Source organism: Theropithecus gelada, chromosome 19 (genome assembly GCF_003255815.1).
Source record: "Theropithecus gelada isolate Dixy chromosome 19, Tgel_1.0, whole genome shotgun sequence".
Lineage (NCBI taxonomy): Eukaryota > Metazoa > Chordata > Mammalia > Primates > Cercopithecidae > Theropithecus > Theropithecus gelada.
The window spans coordinates 9,738,251-9,755,520 of NC_037687.1; the positions used below are offsets into that span (position 1 = coordinate 9,738,251).

The 17,270-nt window shown below is 50.3% G+C and overlaps 1 protein-coding gene across 1 annotated transcript in view; it reads right to left on the reverse strand.

Annotated features, from left to right (window-relative positions):
- Positions 1 to 17,270, reverse strand: part of COL5A3 (collagen type V alpha 3 chain) — a 52,523-nt gene that overhangs the window by 18,931 nt on the left and 16,322 nt on the right. The window contains exons 17-41 of the mRNA XM_025367855.1: positions 16,207 to 16,260; positions 16,074 to 16,127; positions 15,836 to 15,889; positions 15,479 to 15,523; positions 15,283 to 15,336; positions 14,428 to 14,472; positions 14,234 to 14,287; positions 14,056 to 14,100; positions 11,934 to 11,987; positions 11,787 to 11,831; positions 11,589 to 11,642; positions 9,236 to 9,280; positions 9,076 to 9,129; positions 8,838 to 8,945; positions 8,360 to 8,413; positions 4,475 to 4,528; positions 3,186 to 3,230; positions 2,914 to 2,967; positions 2,756 to 2,800; positions 2,110 to 2,163; positions 1,956 to 2,009; positions 1,422 to 1,475; positions 1,190 to 1,297; positions 949 to 1,038; positions 633 to 686 (exon numbers count right to left, since the gene is read on the reverse strand). Coding sequence (XP_025223640.1) covers positions 633 to 686; positions 949 to 1,038; positions 1,190 to 1,297; positions 1,422 to 1,475; positions 1,956 to 2,009; positions 2,110 to 2,163; positions 2,756 to 2,800; positions 2,914 to 2,967; positions 3,186 to 3,230; positions 4,475 to 4,528; positions 8,360 to 8,413; positions 8,838 to 8,945; positions 9,076 to 9,129; positions 9,236 to 9,280; positions 11,589 to 11,642; positions 11,787 to 11,831; positions 11,934 to 11,987; positions 14,056 to 14,100; positions 14,234 to 14,287; positions 14,428 to 14,472; positions 15,283 to 15,336; positions 15,479 to 15,523; positions 15,836 to 15,889; positions 16,074 to 16,127; positions 16,207 to 16,260 — 1,431 coding nt within the window. The remainder of the gene's footprint in view (positions 1 to 632; positions 687 to 948; positions 1,039 to 1,189; positions 1,298 to 1,421; positions 1,476 to 1,955; positions 2,010 to 2,109; positions 2,164 to 2,755; positions 2,801 to 2,913; positions 2,968 to 3,185; positions 3,231 to 4,474; positions 4,529 to 8,359; positions 8,414 to 8,837; positions 8,946 to 9,075; positions 9,130 to 9,235; positions 9,281 to 11,588; positions 11,643 to 11,786; positions 11,832 to 11,933; positions 11,988 to 14,055; positions 14,101 to 14,233; positions 14,288 to 14,427; positions 14,473 to 15,282; positions 15,337 to 15,478; positions 15,524 to 15,835; positions 15,890 to 16,073; positions 16,128 to 16,206; positions 16,261 to 17,270) is intronic.

Below are 17,270 nucleotides of genomic sequence, written 5' to 3' on the forward strand. Positions count from 1 at the left end.
GGGACTACAGGCGCCCGCCACCTCGCCCGGCTAGTTTTTCGTATTTTTTAGTAGAGACGGGGTTTCACCGTGTTAGCCAGGATGGTCTCGAACTCCTGACCTCGTGATCCGCCCGTCTCGGCCTCCCAAAGTGCTGGGATTACAGGCTTGAGCCACCGCGCCCGGCCAGAAAAGGGGTTTTTATATGTTGGTGGCCAACACACAGATAAGTATTTGTTGGATAAATGATCTCAATGAGGTTTGTGATCATACATGAGATGAGGCTTCTCATCATGGCTATTTTACAGACAAGGAAACTGAGGCTTGCCAAGGACTAAAACGGCCCAGCCAGTGAGCAACAGAACTGACCTTGGCTCACTGCAACCTCCACCTCCCAGGTTCAAGTGATTCTCCTGCCTCAGCCTCTAGAGTAGCTGGGATTACAGGCATTCACCGCCATGCCTGGCTAATTTTTGTATTTTTAGTAGAGACAAGGTTTCACCGTGTTGGCCAGGTTGATCTCGAACTCCTGGCCTCAAGTGATTCGCCTGCCTTGGCCTCCATCATGGGTTTTATCATGACAATGTCAAGCTTCCAAGACACCTTGAGTCCCCTCCACCCTGCCCCCACCCAGCACAGGGGGTTATACTTACACTGGCCCCCACAGGCCCTGGGGGGCCCTTATCACCCTTCAAGCCAGTAGGTCCCTGAAGTAGGAGATAATTCACAGTCAAGAGACTCCCAAGGGTGTCCCCAAGTCCTGTCTTCCTCTGTGGGGAGCTCACAGTCCCCACCTCTCTCCTGGGACTGGACACTGAGCTTTGAGGGGTCTGCCTTCTCCAGTTCCCTCCAGCATTTCTTTGCTTTCATCATTTCCCACATCCCAAATGCCATTCCCCCATCCCTCCCCTGACCCCCCATCCTTTCCTTCTCTAAGGGACATGCAGGAGGGTCTCCAAAGATACTCACCGGGTCCCCAGGGCCTCCCTTGGGGCCGGGAAAGCCCCTAAGTCCAGCTGGCCCTTCCTTCCCAAGGGGTCCTGGTGGTCCCAGTTCCCCCTGCAGGAGTGCAGAGGAGGGAAGTCAAGCTCCAGGGAGGGGATATCTCCGTCCAGTCTGTGACTCAGGGACCCCTCCCCCATGAGACTGCTTCTGAGCCTTTGGTTGATCTTGGATGTTCAACCAAGGTCTCTAACGGACAGGGTCTCACCTTCGCCCCCTCTCTGCCTTCCAGGCCAGGAAGACCTTGTTCGCCAGGAGGTCCAGGGGGGCCTGGAGGCCCCCTTTCACCCAGAGGTCCCACTTCTCCTGTCTTTCCCTGGTGAGGAAGAAGGTTCCTCTTGAGTTGGGGTGGCCTAGGGGAGTCGCTTAGGAGTCCAGCTTTCCCCTAAGTATCCCCCAACTGGTACAAAACAAGGGAGGTTTATGGAGTCCATTCTGACCTGAGGGCCTAAGACACCAGCTGGTCCAGGAGGGCCTGTCTGACCTTGGAAACCCTAGAGAGAAAAATTAAATGGAGGTGGGGGGTGTTACATGGGGGAAGGGATGGAGGACAGGGAGACAGGGAAGACCTGATAGAATCAGGAATCTGGCCACTGGTGTGGTGGCTCACGCCTGTAATCACAGCACTTTGGGAGGCAGAGACAGGTGGGTCACTCGAAGCCAAGAGTTTGAGAGCAGCCTGGCCAATATGATGAAGCCCCGTCTCTACTAAAAATACAAAAATTAGCCAGGTGTGGTGGCGCGCGCCTGTAGTCCCGCTCAGGAGGCTGAGGCAGGAGAATTGCTTGAACCCGGGAGACAAAGGTTGCAGTGAGCCAAGATTGCCCCCACTGCACTCTAGCCTGGGTGACAGAGTGAGACTGTGTCTCAAAAACAAAACAAAACACACACACACACACACACACACACACACAAAAAAAAAAAAAAAGAAAAAGAAAAAAGGATCAGGAATCAAAGGTTGAGGGGTTACTCACCAATTCTCCTCTCTGTCCAGGGTGCCCTGGTCGCCCATCTTTACCTTGGTGACCCTGGGGATGAGGTGGGAAAGAGTTGGGGCACAGATACAGGGCCTCCTCCCTTCCCACATCCTCCACCCACCCAAACCCCAATGAGGGTGACCTCACTCACAGGGGGGCCCTTTGGCCCAGGGAATCCTGGGGGGCCTTGCAGACCAGGGAGGCCCTGAAATGGAACCGGAAGTCATTGTCTCATCCTTCCTGCCTCTCTGCCCACTCCCTGAGCCCCACATAATGACAATAGGATCCAGCACACATTGAGTGCTTACTGCATGCCAGGAATGGGCAGGGCATTCTCCACACAGTCAGTCATTTTATTCACCACTGCGGCTGGGAGACTGAGGTTACTCCCATTTTACAGAGGAGAAAACTAAGGTACAGAGAGGTTAAGTGACTTGCCCAAGGGCACACAGTAGGTGAGTGGCAGAGAACTCATGGCTCTCTGACTTCAGAGGCTGTGCTCCTTTTTTTCTTTTCTTAAAGATGGAGTCTTGCTCTGTCACCCAAGCTGGAGTGCAGTGGTGTGATTAGCTCACTGCAGCTTCCAACACCTGGGGTCAAGCAATCCTCTCATCTCAGCCTCCAGAGTAGGTGGGACTACAGGCGTGCACCACCACACCCAATTAAGCTGTGCTCTTACCACTGCATTATAATGTCTCTTCATCTCTTGGACTTGTCCTCCACTCAGAATCTCTCTCTCTCTCTGACACACATACACATGCACATTCACACACACACACACACACACACACACTCACCTTTTCTCCAGGGATCCCGGGGGCCCCGTCCTGGCCCACATCGCCCTAGGACAGAGTGAATGAGACTCAGGCCCCAGAACAAACTCAACTGGGAAGAATTGGGAGGGACTGGCTGAGCCTGAGGCATGGGGGGCCTTGATTGCCCACCCATCCCATACCTTGGGGCCTGGTTGCCCTGTGGCACCCGGTTGCCCCCTCTCTCCACGGGACCCCTGAACAAAAAAAAAGGCAAAGATCAGATATGAGGGGTTGGGGGAGCCTGGGAGATGAGACCAAGTCTTCCAGGTCCCCTCCCCTTGTGACTCCCTCTCCAGGGACATTGATGTAACCCAAACCCTTTCCCTGCCCTCTGATGACCTCTCCACCACCTTTCCTTCTCAGCCCTGTCCCCAGGTCCCAGCAGGGTAGGGGGCACTCTCTATTTTCTTACTGGTGGTCCCCGCTCTCCTTCCAGGCCTGGCTGCCCTGCCTTTCCCTGAAAATAAATTGTAAGAGAGAAAGCAGAAGAGAATTAGGGTGCAAAGGCATGATGCAAACACAAAAAGGCATCCAGTCACAGACCCAGAAAGCTGTCTGCCACACATTTATTCACAAGCCTTTCAGTCATACACATACACACAAATACAACTTGTACTCAAAACCACACAAAGATCTCAAACACACAATTATAACTATGATTGCATCTACAGAGTCCAAACGTGCAAGCATGTTTGCCCACAGATCCATATATTTATCACAGTTGTGCAGTATGCATACATGATTGCATGCAATCATGGCATGCGTTTGGCAATCCACAGCCTGAAGATGACACAGAACTCATCATGTAATACATCTCTTGCACATATGTATACACACTGTAAACATATGCAGGCCCGGATTCATCTGAGGACTTTGTCCTGATAAACACAGCAGTATACATACACTCATGAATGTAAATACAATGTTCATTAACACTGTTACAATACACATGTAGCAACACAAATACAATACATGCCTGTATACACATCACTCAGTGTGCACAGAAACACACACATGTGTATACACATGCCCTTTCACACATGTGTACAAGCTTCTTGCACACATTTATGCCCACCATCATGCAAAGTGCATGCAGATTCATGCCCTTGTTCACCCAGGCACAGGCCTGCAGGCTGCAGCATTCAAACTCTCTCATCTATATTGAAAGATACATGAGGCCAGGCGCAGTGGCTCACGCCTGTAACCCCAGCACTCTGGGAGGCTGAGGCGGGTGGATCACGAAGTCAGGAGATGGAGACCATCCTGGCTAACACGGTGAAACCCCGTCTATACTAAAAAATACAAAAAGTTAGCCGGGCATGGTGGCGGGCGCCTGTAGTCCCAGCTACTCTGGGAGGCTGAGGCAGAGAATCATTTGAACCTGGGAGGCTGAGATCGCACCACTGCACACCAGCCTGGGCGATAGAGCAAGACTCCATCTCAAAAAAAAAAAAAAAAAAAAAGAAAGAAAGAAAGAAAGATACATGAAACACACATACACATACTTAAAGTCATATTCATGGTAATACCATGTGTAATCACCTACACGTGTCATGCATTGCATATAATAGCATGTGTGCACACAAGTGCTTCCAGGCATAGACACAGACACTCATGGTCCACCCATCATCAGACACAACCACACATGCTGTTCCCCTCAGACAAGTTCGCCCCTCTCCTTTACCCCCAGTCATGACTCACCGACTTCCCTTTCTCTCCTATGGGTCCCAGCGGCCCGGGAAATCCAATGGATCCCTGAGTGGAGAGAATTAGAAAGAAGACATGAGGGTGAGGAGTGAGTGGTGGGTGGAACTGGCCCCTCATACCATCCTTTGAGGCATTTCCAGGTCACTGATTCCAGAAGCTTCCTTAGTCTCTACAGCCCCAGCCTCCTATAAGGCAGCCCTCTTCTCTCCTCTCACTTCCTCTCCTCCCTTCTCGTTTCACTGCAGCAAAATTGACCTCCTCGATGTTCCTTGGGCACAGCAGTATATTCCTGCCTCAGGGCCTTTGCACTAGCTGCTCTCTTTGGCTGAAATTCTCATCTCCTAGGTCTCCACAAAGTCAGCCACTCCTGACCATTTGGATCTCATTCAGATGTCACCTCCTTAGAATGCCTTTCTGCCACCATCCTGGCTTCCACACTGCCCAAGTTACCCTCCGTCTGTCACATTGTGCCATTTTGTTTTCCGAAGAACAATTGCATTGAAATGACCCTTACTGACTTACTTATTCAATGCCCCACTGTAGCATAGCTCACTGGTCTTATACCCCACTGCCTAGCACACGGTGAGTGCTTTTTAATATTTGTTAACTGACTCCAGTCCATGCTGGTGGAACCGTTCCTCCACCTGGGGGAAGACATCACAGGCTCTGATATCCTCTCCCACACCTCACTGTGCAGACTGAGTTCAGATCAGAAAAAACAGTTGCCCAAGTTACCCAGTCTGTGGTGGCATCCCGCCTCAAAGCCCATTTCGGGCTCCCTCTACTCTCCCTTCCCATCTGGGGTTTCCATGGTCCCTATACTCTTTTTTTGTTTGTTTTGTTTTTAAGAGACAAAGCCTCACTTTGTCACCCAGGCTGGAGTGCAGTGGTGCAATCATAGCTCACTGCAGCTTCAACCTTCTGGGCTCAAGTGATCCTCCTACCACAACCTCCTGAATAGCTGGGACTACAGATGCACGCCACCATGTCCAGCTAATTTTAAAAATAAATTTCTAGTAGATATGGGGTCTCACTATGTTGCCCAGGCTGGTCTTGAACTCCTGGCCTCTAGCGATTCTTCTACTTCAGCCTCTGAAAGTGCTGAGAGTACAGGTGTGAGCCACCACACCTGGCCCCAACATTCTTCGAGGGTCCTGAACACATGCACACAAGGACTTTCTAAAACCTTAGTCTGCCAGGTACAGTGGCTTACACTTGTAATCCCGGCACTTTGGGAGGCCAAGGTAGGAAAATCACTTGAAGCTGCGAGTTTGAGATCAGCCTGGGCAACATAGCGAGACCCTGTCTCTGTAAAACATTACAAAATTCGTCAGGTGATGTGCACCTGTGGTTCCCAGCTACTCAGGAGGTTGAGGGAGGAGGACTGCTTGAGTCCAAGAATTGGGGGCTGCAATGAGCTATGATTGCACTATTGCACTCCAGCCTGAATGACAAAGCGACACCTTGTCTGAAAGGAAAGCAAGCAAGCAAGCAAGCAAGAAAGAAAGAAAGAAAGAAAGAGAGGGAGGCCAGGTGCGGTGGCTCACGCCTGCAATCCCAGTACTTTGGGAGGCCGAGGTTGGTGGATCACGAAGTCAGGAGATTAAGACCAACCTGGCTAACCCCGTCTCTACTAAAAAATACAAAAAATTAGCCGGGCATGGTGGCGGGCGCCTGTAGTCCCAGGTACTTGGGAGGCTGAAGCAGGAGAATGGCATGAACCTGGGAGGCAGAAGCTTGCAGTGAGCCAAGATTGCGCCACAGCACTCCAGCCTGGGTGACAGAGCGAGACTCCACGTAAAAAAAAAAAAAAAAAAAAAAGAAAGAAAAGAAAGAAAGAAAGAGAGAGAGAGAGAAAGATAAAAGAAAGTAAAAGAAGAAAGAAAGAGAGACAGAGAGACTGAGAGAGAAAGAAAGAAAGAGAGAGAGAGAGAAAAGAAAGAAAAGAGAAAAGAAAAGAAAAAAGAACAGGGAGGGCGATGCAGGGAGGGAGGGAAGGAAGGGAGGGAGGAAGAAAGAAAGGAAGAAAGGAAGGAAAATAAAGTTGTCTATTAAAACTAAGTTAAAAGTTATTTTCCCAATCATTAAAAAGAAAAAAATAAAAAACTAAGTTAAAGGAAAAGGAGTCAATGTAAAGGGAAATCACTGAAAAAAAAAACTGTCAACTTCAATGTAGGCGAGATAACTATCAGCTCAACAGAGCAAAAATGTGAAACTCTAGGAGGATTCTGCCCTCAAATATCTTCCCAAATGTCTATTTTTTTTTTTCTTTTGAGACAGAGTCTCACTCTGTCGCCCAGGGTGGAGTAAGTGGCACCATCTCAGCTCAATGCATCCTCCGCTTCCCAGGCTCAAGCAATTCTCCCGCCTCAGCCTCCGGGTACCTGGGATTACAGGCACCCACCACTGCACCCAGCTGATTCTTGTATTTTTAGTAGAGATGGGGTTCTCCCATGTTGGCCACGCTGGTGGTGAACTCCTGACCTCAGGTGATCCACCCGCCTCGGCCTCTCAACGTGCTGAGATTACAGCCATGAGCCATGGCGCCCGGCCCCAAATGTCTTTAGGTTCCTCCTCTACTCTATAGAAACAGAACTCATCAGTGATATAATATGGGTGTAGTTTAGGCAGAAAAATGAATCTCATCAGTATCCTCACCCATCAAAACATTGGCAAACAAATGTTATGTTTTTATATAAGTACGTTTTTGCATAAGTACATTTGACTATAAGTTATAATTAATTCAAGATATGTAAGATGTGTATTTTATGATTCTATAATTCTCCCCTTTAACTGATATTGTTGGTGAATGAAACTTAATCACACCAAATGAAAGGATCCTACAGTTTTATAATCACTGTCATCATCACCATTATCAACATTATTATAATCAAAATGATGAGATGGAAATTACTGGGATGTCTGTTTCACAGCAGAGAAAACAGGCTCAAGAAACTTGCCCAAGATCGCGTAGCAGGTAAGAGGGTATTTGAGCCCAAGTCTGTGTGATGCCAAAGCTCACTTAAAAAAATTTTTTTTGAGACAGAGTACCCTTCTGTCACCCAGGCTGAGGTGCAGTGGCAAACAATTCTCCTGTCTCAGCCTCTTGGGTAGCTGGGATTACAGGTGCATGCTACTATGCCCAGCTAATTATTTTGTATTTTTAGTAGTGACAGGGTTTCACCACATTGGCCAGGCTGGTCTCAAACTCCTGACCTCAAGTGATTCACCTGCCTCTGCCTCCCAAATTGTGGGGATTACAGCTGTGAGCCACTGCGCCCGGCCACATCTGGCTAATTTTTTTTTTTTTTTTCTTTAGATGGAGTTTCGTTCTTGTTGCCCAGGCTGTAGTGCAATGGCATGATCTTGGCTCACTGCAACCTCTGCCTCCTGGGTTCAAGCGGTTCTCCTGCCTCAGCCTCCCGAGTGGCTGGGATTACAGGTATGCACCACCACGCCTGGCTAATTTTGAATTTTTAGTAGAGACGGGGTTTCTCCATGTTGGCCAGGCTGGTCTTGAACTCCTGGCCTCCAGTGATCCGCCTGCCTCTGCCTCCCAAAGTGTTTGGATTACAGCCATGAGCCACCGTGCCTGGCCACATCTGGCTAATTTTTATATGTTTTTGTAGAGAAAACGTTTTGCCATGTTGCCCAGTCTGGTCTTGAATTCCTGGGCTCAAGCAATCCTCTCACTTCAGCCTCTCAGGGTGCTGGGATTATAGGCATGAGCCACTATGCCTGGCCAAAGCCCACATTTTACATTCTCTCAATGGCCCTTGGGGCGGGCAGCTCATCCCCCAAGACCACAGCCTGGACCCCCGGACGTTAGTCTCTGAATCCTGCCCATCTCCATCTCTACCTCCACCCCCAGCTTCCTACCTTAGGTCCAGGGCGTCCTGGATAACCTGGGAGACCTGGTACACCAAGCTTGCCCTGCAGAGAGGTTATGGGACAAAGGTCAGAAATTGCAACCTGGAGGTCAGAGGAGGAAAGGTCAGGCTGGCTGGGGCATGGTGAATGGGCTAATGGGATGGGAGTCAGGGAAAAAAAGTTCAAGTCCTCGCTCCTGCCTGCTAGGGGCATATCCTTGGGCAGGTCAATCAGCCATTCCAAGTCTCAGTTTTCCTTGTCTGTAAAATGGGATGAAAATGCCTATTGCATGTGTTGGTTATGGAGATAAACACATAAGTTGGGTGCATTAAATTGCTCTATAATGCTGAGCTGAGGAATTAAAGATGACAAGGATGGTAGCAACCTCCTGAGGTCGAAGGTTTAATTAAAGGGCAAAGGGCAAAGGGCAGAGGGAAAAGGTTGGGGACCCCTTGACTGTGGGAGGCTGGAGGGTGGAGTCATTTACCTTCTCGCCAGCTGAGCCTGGGGGCCCCTCCTCGCCAGCCTGCCCCTCCTGCCCCTTCAGCCCCTCGGGACCATCCTCTCCCCGGGGACCTGGAGCTCCGGGTTTCCCCTGGAAGAAAAAGGAGAGTCTTTAATATCCATCTTTTGTCCTTCCTGCTCCTCTAGCCCCAGCTCATCCCCTTCCCATCTTCCCCGAGCCCCCCAGACCCACACCACCCCTCATCTGGTGCTGGTCTTACCCGATCACCTTTGAGCCCCACATCGCCCTTGAAGCCCGGGAAGCCGTCCTCTCCCTGGGTGAGACAGACAGAGGCCAGAAGTGAGGGCCTCGGGGAAGGAACACAACCAGGACCCCATGACTGGGGCTCCCTCTCCTCTGATGAATTCTTCTCTCCTCACCTTCTCGCCTTTCTCCCCCTGGAGGCCCCGGTTGCCTGAAGTGCCCTGAAAAATAAAAAAGCTCTCAAGCTTCTTCCCTGCTTAAGAAGGAACCCAAACTCAGTCCCCTGCTCTAAAGCAGCCAGGATAGTCCCAAGAGGATGCTAGGCAGAAGCTGGGAGGGGCAGCTTCAGAAGAAATGATCTTTCCCCAGAGACCCCTCCCTCCCCACTGGAGGCCTCCCAAGGTCATCTGTGCGGGGGTGTGCGGGGAAGGCCAAATTTCCAAGTAAGTGATTCCCATCTCCTGGAGACGCTTTGTCCACAGTTCCTTCTGGCAGAAGAAAGAGGATGAACATTCCAGGCCCGGACCTCATTATAAAGGCAAAGGAATGTTCCCCATTGTGCCAGCTACAAGGCGACTCTGTGCTTGGCTATGGAGACAGCGCTTAGTACAAGTCTGGATGCTGCTCATACCAAACTCTGAACACTGCGCTTGGCTGCAACATCTCTGAGCTCAGTGGCTACAATGACAATGCACTTGGATCCAATACAACCCATGTGGTTAGTCTCCAGCCACAGAGAAACAATGTAACTGAGCTTGGCTGCAAGTTGTTCTCTAGCTTTGGCTACAATGTAACTAGACTCAACTACTACAGGTAGGGATTGGTTACAATGTAACTAGACTCAACTAGGGATCAATTAATGTAACTACAGGCTGGGCATGGTGGCTCACGCCTATAATTCCAACATTTTGGGAGGCAGAGGCTGGAGGATTGCTTGAGCCCTGGAGTTCCAGACCAGCCTGGGCAACATAGGAAAACCTCATCTATACAAAAAGTACAAAAAAAAAAAAAAAAAGGTAGCCAGATGTGCTGACGTGCACCTGTAGTCCTAGCTACCTGGGAGGGTGAGGTGGGAGGATTGATTGAGCCTGGGAGCTCCAGGCTGCAGTGAGTGAACTGTGATGGTGGTACTGCACTCCAGCGTGGGCAACAGACTGAGACCCTGTCTCGATAATAATAATAATAATAATCAAACGAAAAAAACTGCCAAGCCTGGTGGCATACACCTATAGTCCTAGCTATTCAGGAGGCTAAAATGAGGGGATTACTTGAGCACAGGAGTTGAAGGCTGCAGTGAGCCATGATTATGCTACTATATTCCAGCCTGGACAACAGAGAAGACCCTGTCTCTAAAAAATAAAACGTTTAGGGCTGGGCATGGTGGCTCACAATTGTAATCCCAGCACTTTGAGAGGCCAAGGCGGGCGGATCACCTGAGGTCAGGAGTTCAAGACCAGACTGACCAACGGAGAAACTCTTTCTCTATTAAAAATACAAAAATTAGCCAGGCATGGCGGCATATGCTTGTAATACCGCTACTGGAGAGGCTGAGACAGGAGAATCATTTGAACCCGGGAGGCAGAGGTTGCGGTGAGCCCAGATGGTGTCACTGCACTCCAGCCTGGGCAACAAGAGCAGAACCAGGTCTCAAAAACTAAAACAAAAACAAAAAAAGATAAAAAATGTAACTATGCTTGGCTACAATGTAACTCTGAGGGTGATGCTTGCCAAACTCTGTGCCTGCTACAGTATAGCCAATTCCTTGATTATAGTGTGTCTAAGCTTGTCTAATGCACACATGTTCAGGTAAATTACATCTGTATTTGGTTACAATGTCACTGGACTCAGCTTCCATATGGACATGAACTCTAACGCCCCTGCACCTCTATTTAGCCAAGGTGCAGCTCTTGGCTTAAGCCAGCATTACTGTGCATATAGATTATGTGATTCTGTGTTTGAGTTAACACAACCCTTGGGCCAGGCGCAGTGGCTTACGCCTGTAATCCCAGCCACTTTGAGAAGCCAAGGAGGGTGGATCACCTGAGGTCAGGAGTTCGAGACCAACCTGGCCAACATGGTGAAACCCTGTCTCTACTAAAAATACAAAAATTACCCGGGCCTGGTGGTGCATGCCTGTAGTCCCAGCTACCCGGGAAGCTGACGCAGGAGAATCACTTGAATCAGGGAGGAGGCAGAGGTTGCAGTGAACCGAGATCACTCCACTACACTCCAGCCTGGGTGACAAAGCGAGACTCTGTCTCAAAAAAAAGAAAAAAGAGAAAGAAAAAAGAAATAAATGTGTTCGGCCTCTAATGGGTTTAGCTGTTTTCAACAACAAGGTGACAAGGTGACAACCATACTGTAAGGCTGTCCTTGGCTGTGCAGCTCCAAACCACAGTCCCACGACATCTGGCCTGACCAGCTGATTCCCCTCTCCACACATTCAGAAGTTTCCAGTGGAGCTGCGTTGCATCCCTGAACCCAAAGCTGGTAAATGACTCCTACCCGCAAGGCCCCAGTATCACCTACCTTCACTCCCCGAGGTCCAGGATAGCCCGCGGGGCCTGCCGACCCTGGTGGACCCTGGGAGGAAGATAAGGTCAGTGCCATTCCAGATAGTCCTTTCCACATTCTAAGAGTCCTCATCTCTCTCCTCTGTGGCCCCTGACTCCAGGCCCTGCCTCCCGACCCTCATCCCCAACCCAGCCTAACCTCCTGGTCACTCACCTGGGCCCCTTTCTCTCCCGTGGGGCCCTCATGTCCTGGGTGACCCTGGGGAAGAAACATTCTAAGTTGTCAGAGACCAAAACTTGCCATTCCAATTCCCAAGCTTCCCCCTTCTCCTTCCTACTTTTTCCAGCTCGTGGTTCTTACCGGGGGGCCATCGGCTCCTGGGAGGCCTGGAATTCCTGGGTTTCCAGGAGGACCCTGAAAGAAGATGAACAGCAGGGGAGAGACAGAGGTGCTCAGAGCTCTGGAGTACCACTAGGATCAGATCTACGCAGACATGCAGCCGCCTCAAGGTTAGGAAATAAGCAGAGCTCACTGGCCAGGAAATCTATCCCAGCTCTGCCCAAACTTGCTGTGTGACCCCAGGCAAGCCTATTTCCCTCTTTGATCCTCAGAAATCCATTGCTTCTGGGAAGGTTGCAAGGAAGAATATAAAAACAGTACAAGATTGATAGCCCAAGAGGGTGACTATAGTCAATTACATGTCACCCAGGTTGGAGTGCAGTAGCGCGATCTCGGCTCACTGCAACCTCTTCCCAGGTTCAAGTGATTCTTCTGCCTCAGTTTCTGGAGTAACTGGGACTTCAGCACCCGGTTAATTTTTGTAATTTTATTAGAGACGGGGTTTCACTATGTTGGCCAGGCCACCTTGGTGATCCGCCCACCTCGGCCTCCCAAAGTGTTGAGATTACAGGCGTGAGCCACTGTGCCCAGCTTTGGGTAATAATTTAATTTTACATTTAAAAATAACTAAAAGAGGCCAGGCGCAGTGGCTCACGCCTATAATTCCAGCACTTTAGGAAGCCAAGGAGGGTGGATCACCTGAGGTCAGGAGTTCGAGACCAGCCTGACCAACATGGTGAAACCCTGTTTCTACTAAAAATACAAAAATTAACTGGGTGTGGTGGTGGGCACCTGTAATCACAGCTACTTGGGAGGTTGAGGTAGGTGAATCACTTGAACATGGGAGGCGGAGGTTGCAGTGAGCTGAGATCATGCCATTGCACTCCAGCCTGGACAACAAGAGTGAAATTCCATCAAAAAAAACAAAAAAACACTGCCAGGCGTGGTGGCTCACACCTGTAATCCCAGCACTTTGGGAGGCTGAGGCGGGTGGATCATGAGGTCAGGAGATTGAGACCATTCTGGCTAACACGGTGAAACCCCGTCTCTACTAAATATGCAAAAAATTAGCCGGGTGTAGTGACAGGCGCCTGTAGTCCCAGCTACTCGGGAGGCTGAGGCAGGAGAATGGCGTGAAACCCAGGGGGCGGAGCTTGCAGTGAGCCGAGATTGCGCCACTGCACTCCGTCTCAAAAAAAAAAAAAAAAAAGAAAGAAAGAAAAAAAACTAAAGTAGTATAACTATTGTTTGTAACACAAAGAATAAATACTTGAGGGGACGGATACCCCATTCTCCGTGACATGATTCTTTATGCGCATCCCTGTATCAAAACATCTCATGTACTCCATACGTATATACCTACTCTGTACCCACAAAGATAATAAATAAAATTGAATTAAAACAGTGCAAGAGACATGTTGAAATGGAGGATTCATAGGCACACCCCTCTCTTTAAAAATGCCCACTTGGGCATCATGGCTTTTGCCTGTAATCCTAGCATTTTGGGGGGCCAAGGCAGATGAATTGCTTGAGCCCAAGAGTTCAAGACCAGCCTGGGCAACACAGGGAGACCCCATCTCTACAAAAAAGAAAAAAAAAAAAAAAGAGAGAGAGAGAGAAGAAAAATTAGCCAGGCATGGTGGCATGCGCCGATAGTCCCAGCTACTCGGGTGACTGAGGTGGGAGAGTCACCTGCGCCCAGGGAAGTCAAGGCTGAAATGAGGCATTATTGAGCCACTGCACTCCAGCCTGGGTGACAGAGTGAGACGCTGTCCCCGCCGCACAAAAAAAGATATGTGCAGAAAGAAGTGTGTCTGCCAGGGAAGGCGGAAGCAGATGTGCCAGGGAACAAAGATGAGCCCGCAGGGCCCGTACATCTTGGTAATATCTTCTGTGACAGGCTTCTGTGGGCTCTCTGTATCCTGACAATATCCCTTATGTGCGCTAGCCTTGGTGGGTTTCTGTTTCTTGCAACCAATCCTTCCCCAACAAGGACACTTTGTAACTCTGGGCTGGCTTAGGGAATGCTGCAGTTTATCACTATCCAGAGCTAACAGAGGGGTCCTGGTGGGAAAATTTTCCTGGCAACAGAGTTGAAGGAAGGAGACTTGAGGAGGTTGCGGTAGGTGGAGCTGTCACTCACCTTTTCCCCAGGAGTGCCGATGAGTCCCTGGGGACCGGGGAGTCCCTGGGGACAGAAAAAGAAGATGAGGGAAGGCATAAGAAAGAAGCGGTGAGTGTGGAGGTTGGGAAGCCTGGGCATGGTCTAAGGTCTCAGCTGACCACTCCCATGCCCCATTATTGGGAAAGATAGTCCAAACCTGGGACCCATGGTTTCCCTGCTGTCCCGGAGGGCCTGGTTCTCCCGGAGGACCCTGAGGAGAAAGTGGTGTTTCAGTGAAGCTGAGAGGGGTCATGGTGCTGAGGCATTAGTGAAATTGACTTGGCGGGGGGGTCAGTCATGGAAGGGAATAGGGATGTGGACAATCGGGGTCAGAGGGCACAGGGCACATACCACATTGCCTTTGGCACCAGGAGCACCATCAATTCCAGTCACACCCTAGGGGAAAAGAAGATGTGAGACCAAGACAGAGCAACAAGTGGGGAGCCTGAGTCTGAGACACCAAGAGATGCAGGTGGAAAGGTGGGCGGGGCCGGGCACTGCGGCTCATGTTTGTAATCCCAGCACTTTGGGAGGCTGAGGCGGGCGGATCACCTGAGGTTGGGAGTTTAAGACCAGCCTGGCCAACATGGTGAAACCCTGTCTTTACTAAAAACACAAAAATTAGCCAGGCATGTAATCCCAGCAACTCAGGAGGCTGAGGCAGAAGAATAGCTTGAACTTGTGAGGCAGAGGTTGCAGTGAGCAGAGATCATGCCATTACACTCCAGCCTGGGCAACAAGAGCAAAACTCTGTCAAAAAAAAAAAAAAAGAAAAAAGAAAAGAAAAGAAAGAAAGAAAAAGAAAGTTGAGCGGACATAGAAGCCACAACAGATATGGCCATGCAGAAGGCAGAAAAGTGAGAAAAAAAAGACATATAGGGGCTGGGAACAGTAGCTCAGACCTGTAATCCCAGCACTTTGGGAGGATCGCTTGAGGCCAAGAGTTTGAGACCAGCCTGACCAACATGGTGAAACCCCATCTCTACTAAAAATACAAAAATTAGCCAGGTATGATTTTGGGTGCCTGTAGTCCCAGCTACTCAGGAAGCTGAAGCATGAGAATCGCTTGAACCCAGGAGGCGGAGGTTGCAGTGAGCTGAGATCTCACCACTGCTCTCCAGGCTGGGCAACAGAGTGAGACACTAATCTCAAAACAAACAAACAAACAAAAGACAGACAGGGATGCAGAGAGCCAGTGACACTCACCGGGCGACCCGTGGGGCCAGGGGAGCCTCTGGGGCCAATCAGTCCTCGTGGACCCTGCAAGGGAGCAGGCGAATTATCTCCACATCACCTCTGTGTGGCCTTGCGAGTTCCCAGGAGCCTATAAGTCCTGGGGCCCTGGGAGTCCTGACTCCCTCCGCTGCACCAAGCAAGGGGCCCAGGGATCCCTGATACTCACCGGCTCCCCAGCCTGGCCAGTGGGCCCTGGAGGTCCCTCTGATCCCTGTGGGAAAGCATCATTACTTGGGAACAGGAAGACACAACCCTGGGAGAGCCACCTCCTCTCATCTGGGCAGCCCCTTCCAGGGGGTCTTGGAATTAGACCAAGATCCCTGGGAACCTGCAGACTAAGTCCATGGGATTCCATTCAGGCACCTGACTCCAATCCTAGACCTGCAAGTCTCACCTCCTCACCCCACAGTGTGTCCCCAGCTCTCAGGCTGGCCACTGAGACCTCCAGATCTTCCTCTCTGATTCTCATTCAGGCTTCCAAACTTACTCATCAAACCAGACCCTAACTCTCTTCCAAACTTACCCTCTCACCATCCTCTCCTGGGGGACCGGGTTGCCCCACATGGCCAAAATCACCCTGGAGAGGGAACAGAGGGGAGTTCAGAGTGGAAGGGTGTTGGCAGAGAGACCAGCCCCCTGGGAAGGCAGATGGGGTGTGAGGAGTGACATGGGCATCATGACTCTGATACTGAGGGAGGAGAGGGGGGAGTTGAATACTGGAAGGAGGGTTTAGATCTGGGGGAGGGACCTCACACACTCACCCTTTGGCCCTTCTCACCAGGCAGCCCTGGGAGGCCATCGAAGCCACGATCACCCTGTCCAGAGACACCAGTGAGCCTTGACCTCATAAGCCTGACAGCCCCCACCAAGTCTTACCTCAGCCCCATCACCTACCTTAGGTCCGGTGTCCCCTGGGAGGCCCCGAGCCCCATCTGCTCCAGGGCGGCCCTATGGAGAAAGTGAGCCCAAAAGTCAATGATGAACCCTCCCCCAAATTAGGAACCCAACTTCATCATCATCATCAACATCAAGATTTCTTTTTTAGACGGGGTCTCACTCTGTCACTCAGGTTGGAGTGCAGTGGCACGTTCTCAGCTCACTGCAACTTCAGCCTCATGAGTAGCTGGGACCACAGGCGCATGCCACCATGTCTGGCTAATTTTTTGTATTTTTGGTAGAGATGGTGGGGGTTTCACTCTGTTGCTCAGGCTGGTCTCAAACTCCTGAACTCAAGCAATCCACCCTCCTCAGCCTCCAAAACTGCTGGAATTATAGGCATGAGCCACCACACCCAGGCTAAGATATTATTTTTTAAAATGTATTTATGTGTTCTAGAGCTGAGGTCTTGCTCTCTTGCCCAGGCTGGAGTGCAGTGGCATGATCATGACTCAATGTAGCTTTGAACTCCTGGCTCAAGCAATCCTCCCACCTCAGCTTCCCAAATAGCTGGGACTACAGGTGCACACCACCACGCCTGGCTAATTTTTTATTTGTATTTTGTGTAGACACCGGGTTTCGCCATGTTGCCCAGGCTGGTCTCAAACTCCTGGGCTCAAGCCATCCTTTCACCTCAGCCTCCTAAAGTGCTGGGATTACAGATATGAGCCGCTATGCCATGGCTGATTTTTTTTTTTTTTTTTGAGACAGAGTCTTGCTCTGTTGCCCAGGCTGGAGTGTGGTGGCATGATCTCGGCTCACTGCAACCTCTGCCTCTTGGGTTCACGCCATTCTCCTGCCTCAGCCTCCTGAGTAGCTGGGACTACAGGCATCCACCACCACCCCCAGCTAATTTTTTGTATTTTTAGTAGAGACGGGGTTTCACCATGTTAGCCAGGATGGTCTCAATCTCCTGATCTCATGACGTGCCCGCCTTGGCCTCCCAAAGTGCTGAGATTACAGGCATGAGCCACCCTACCCAGCTATAGTAAGTATTTGTATGTCTAAACATACCCAAACAT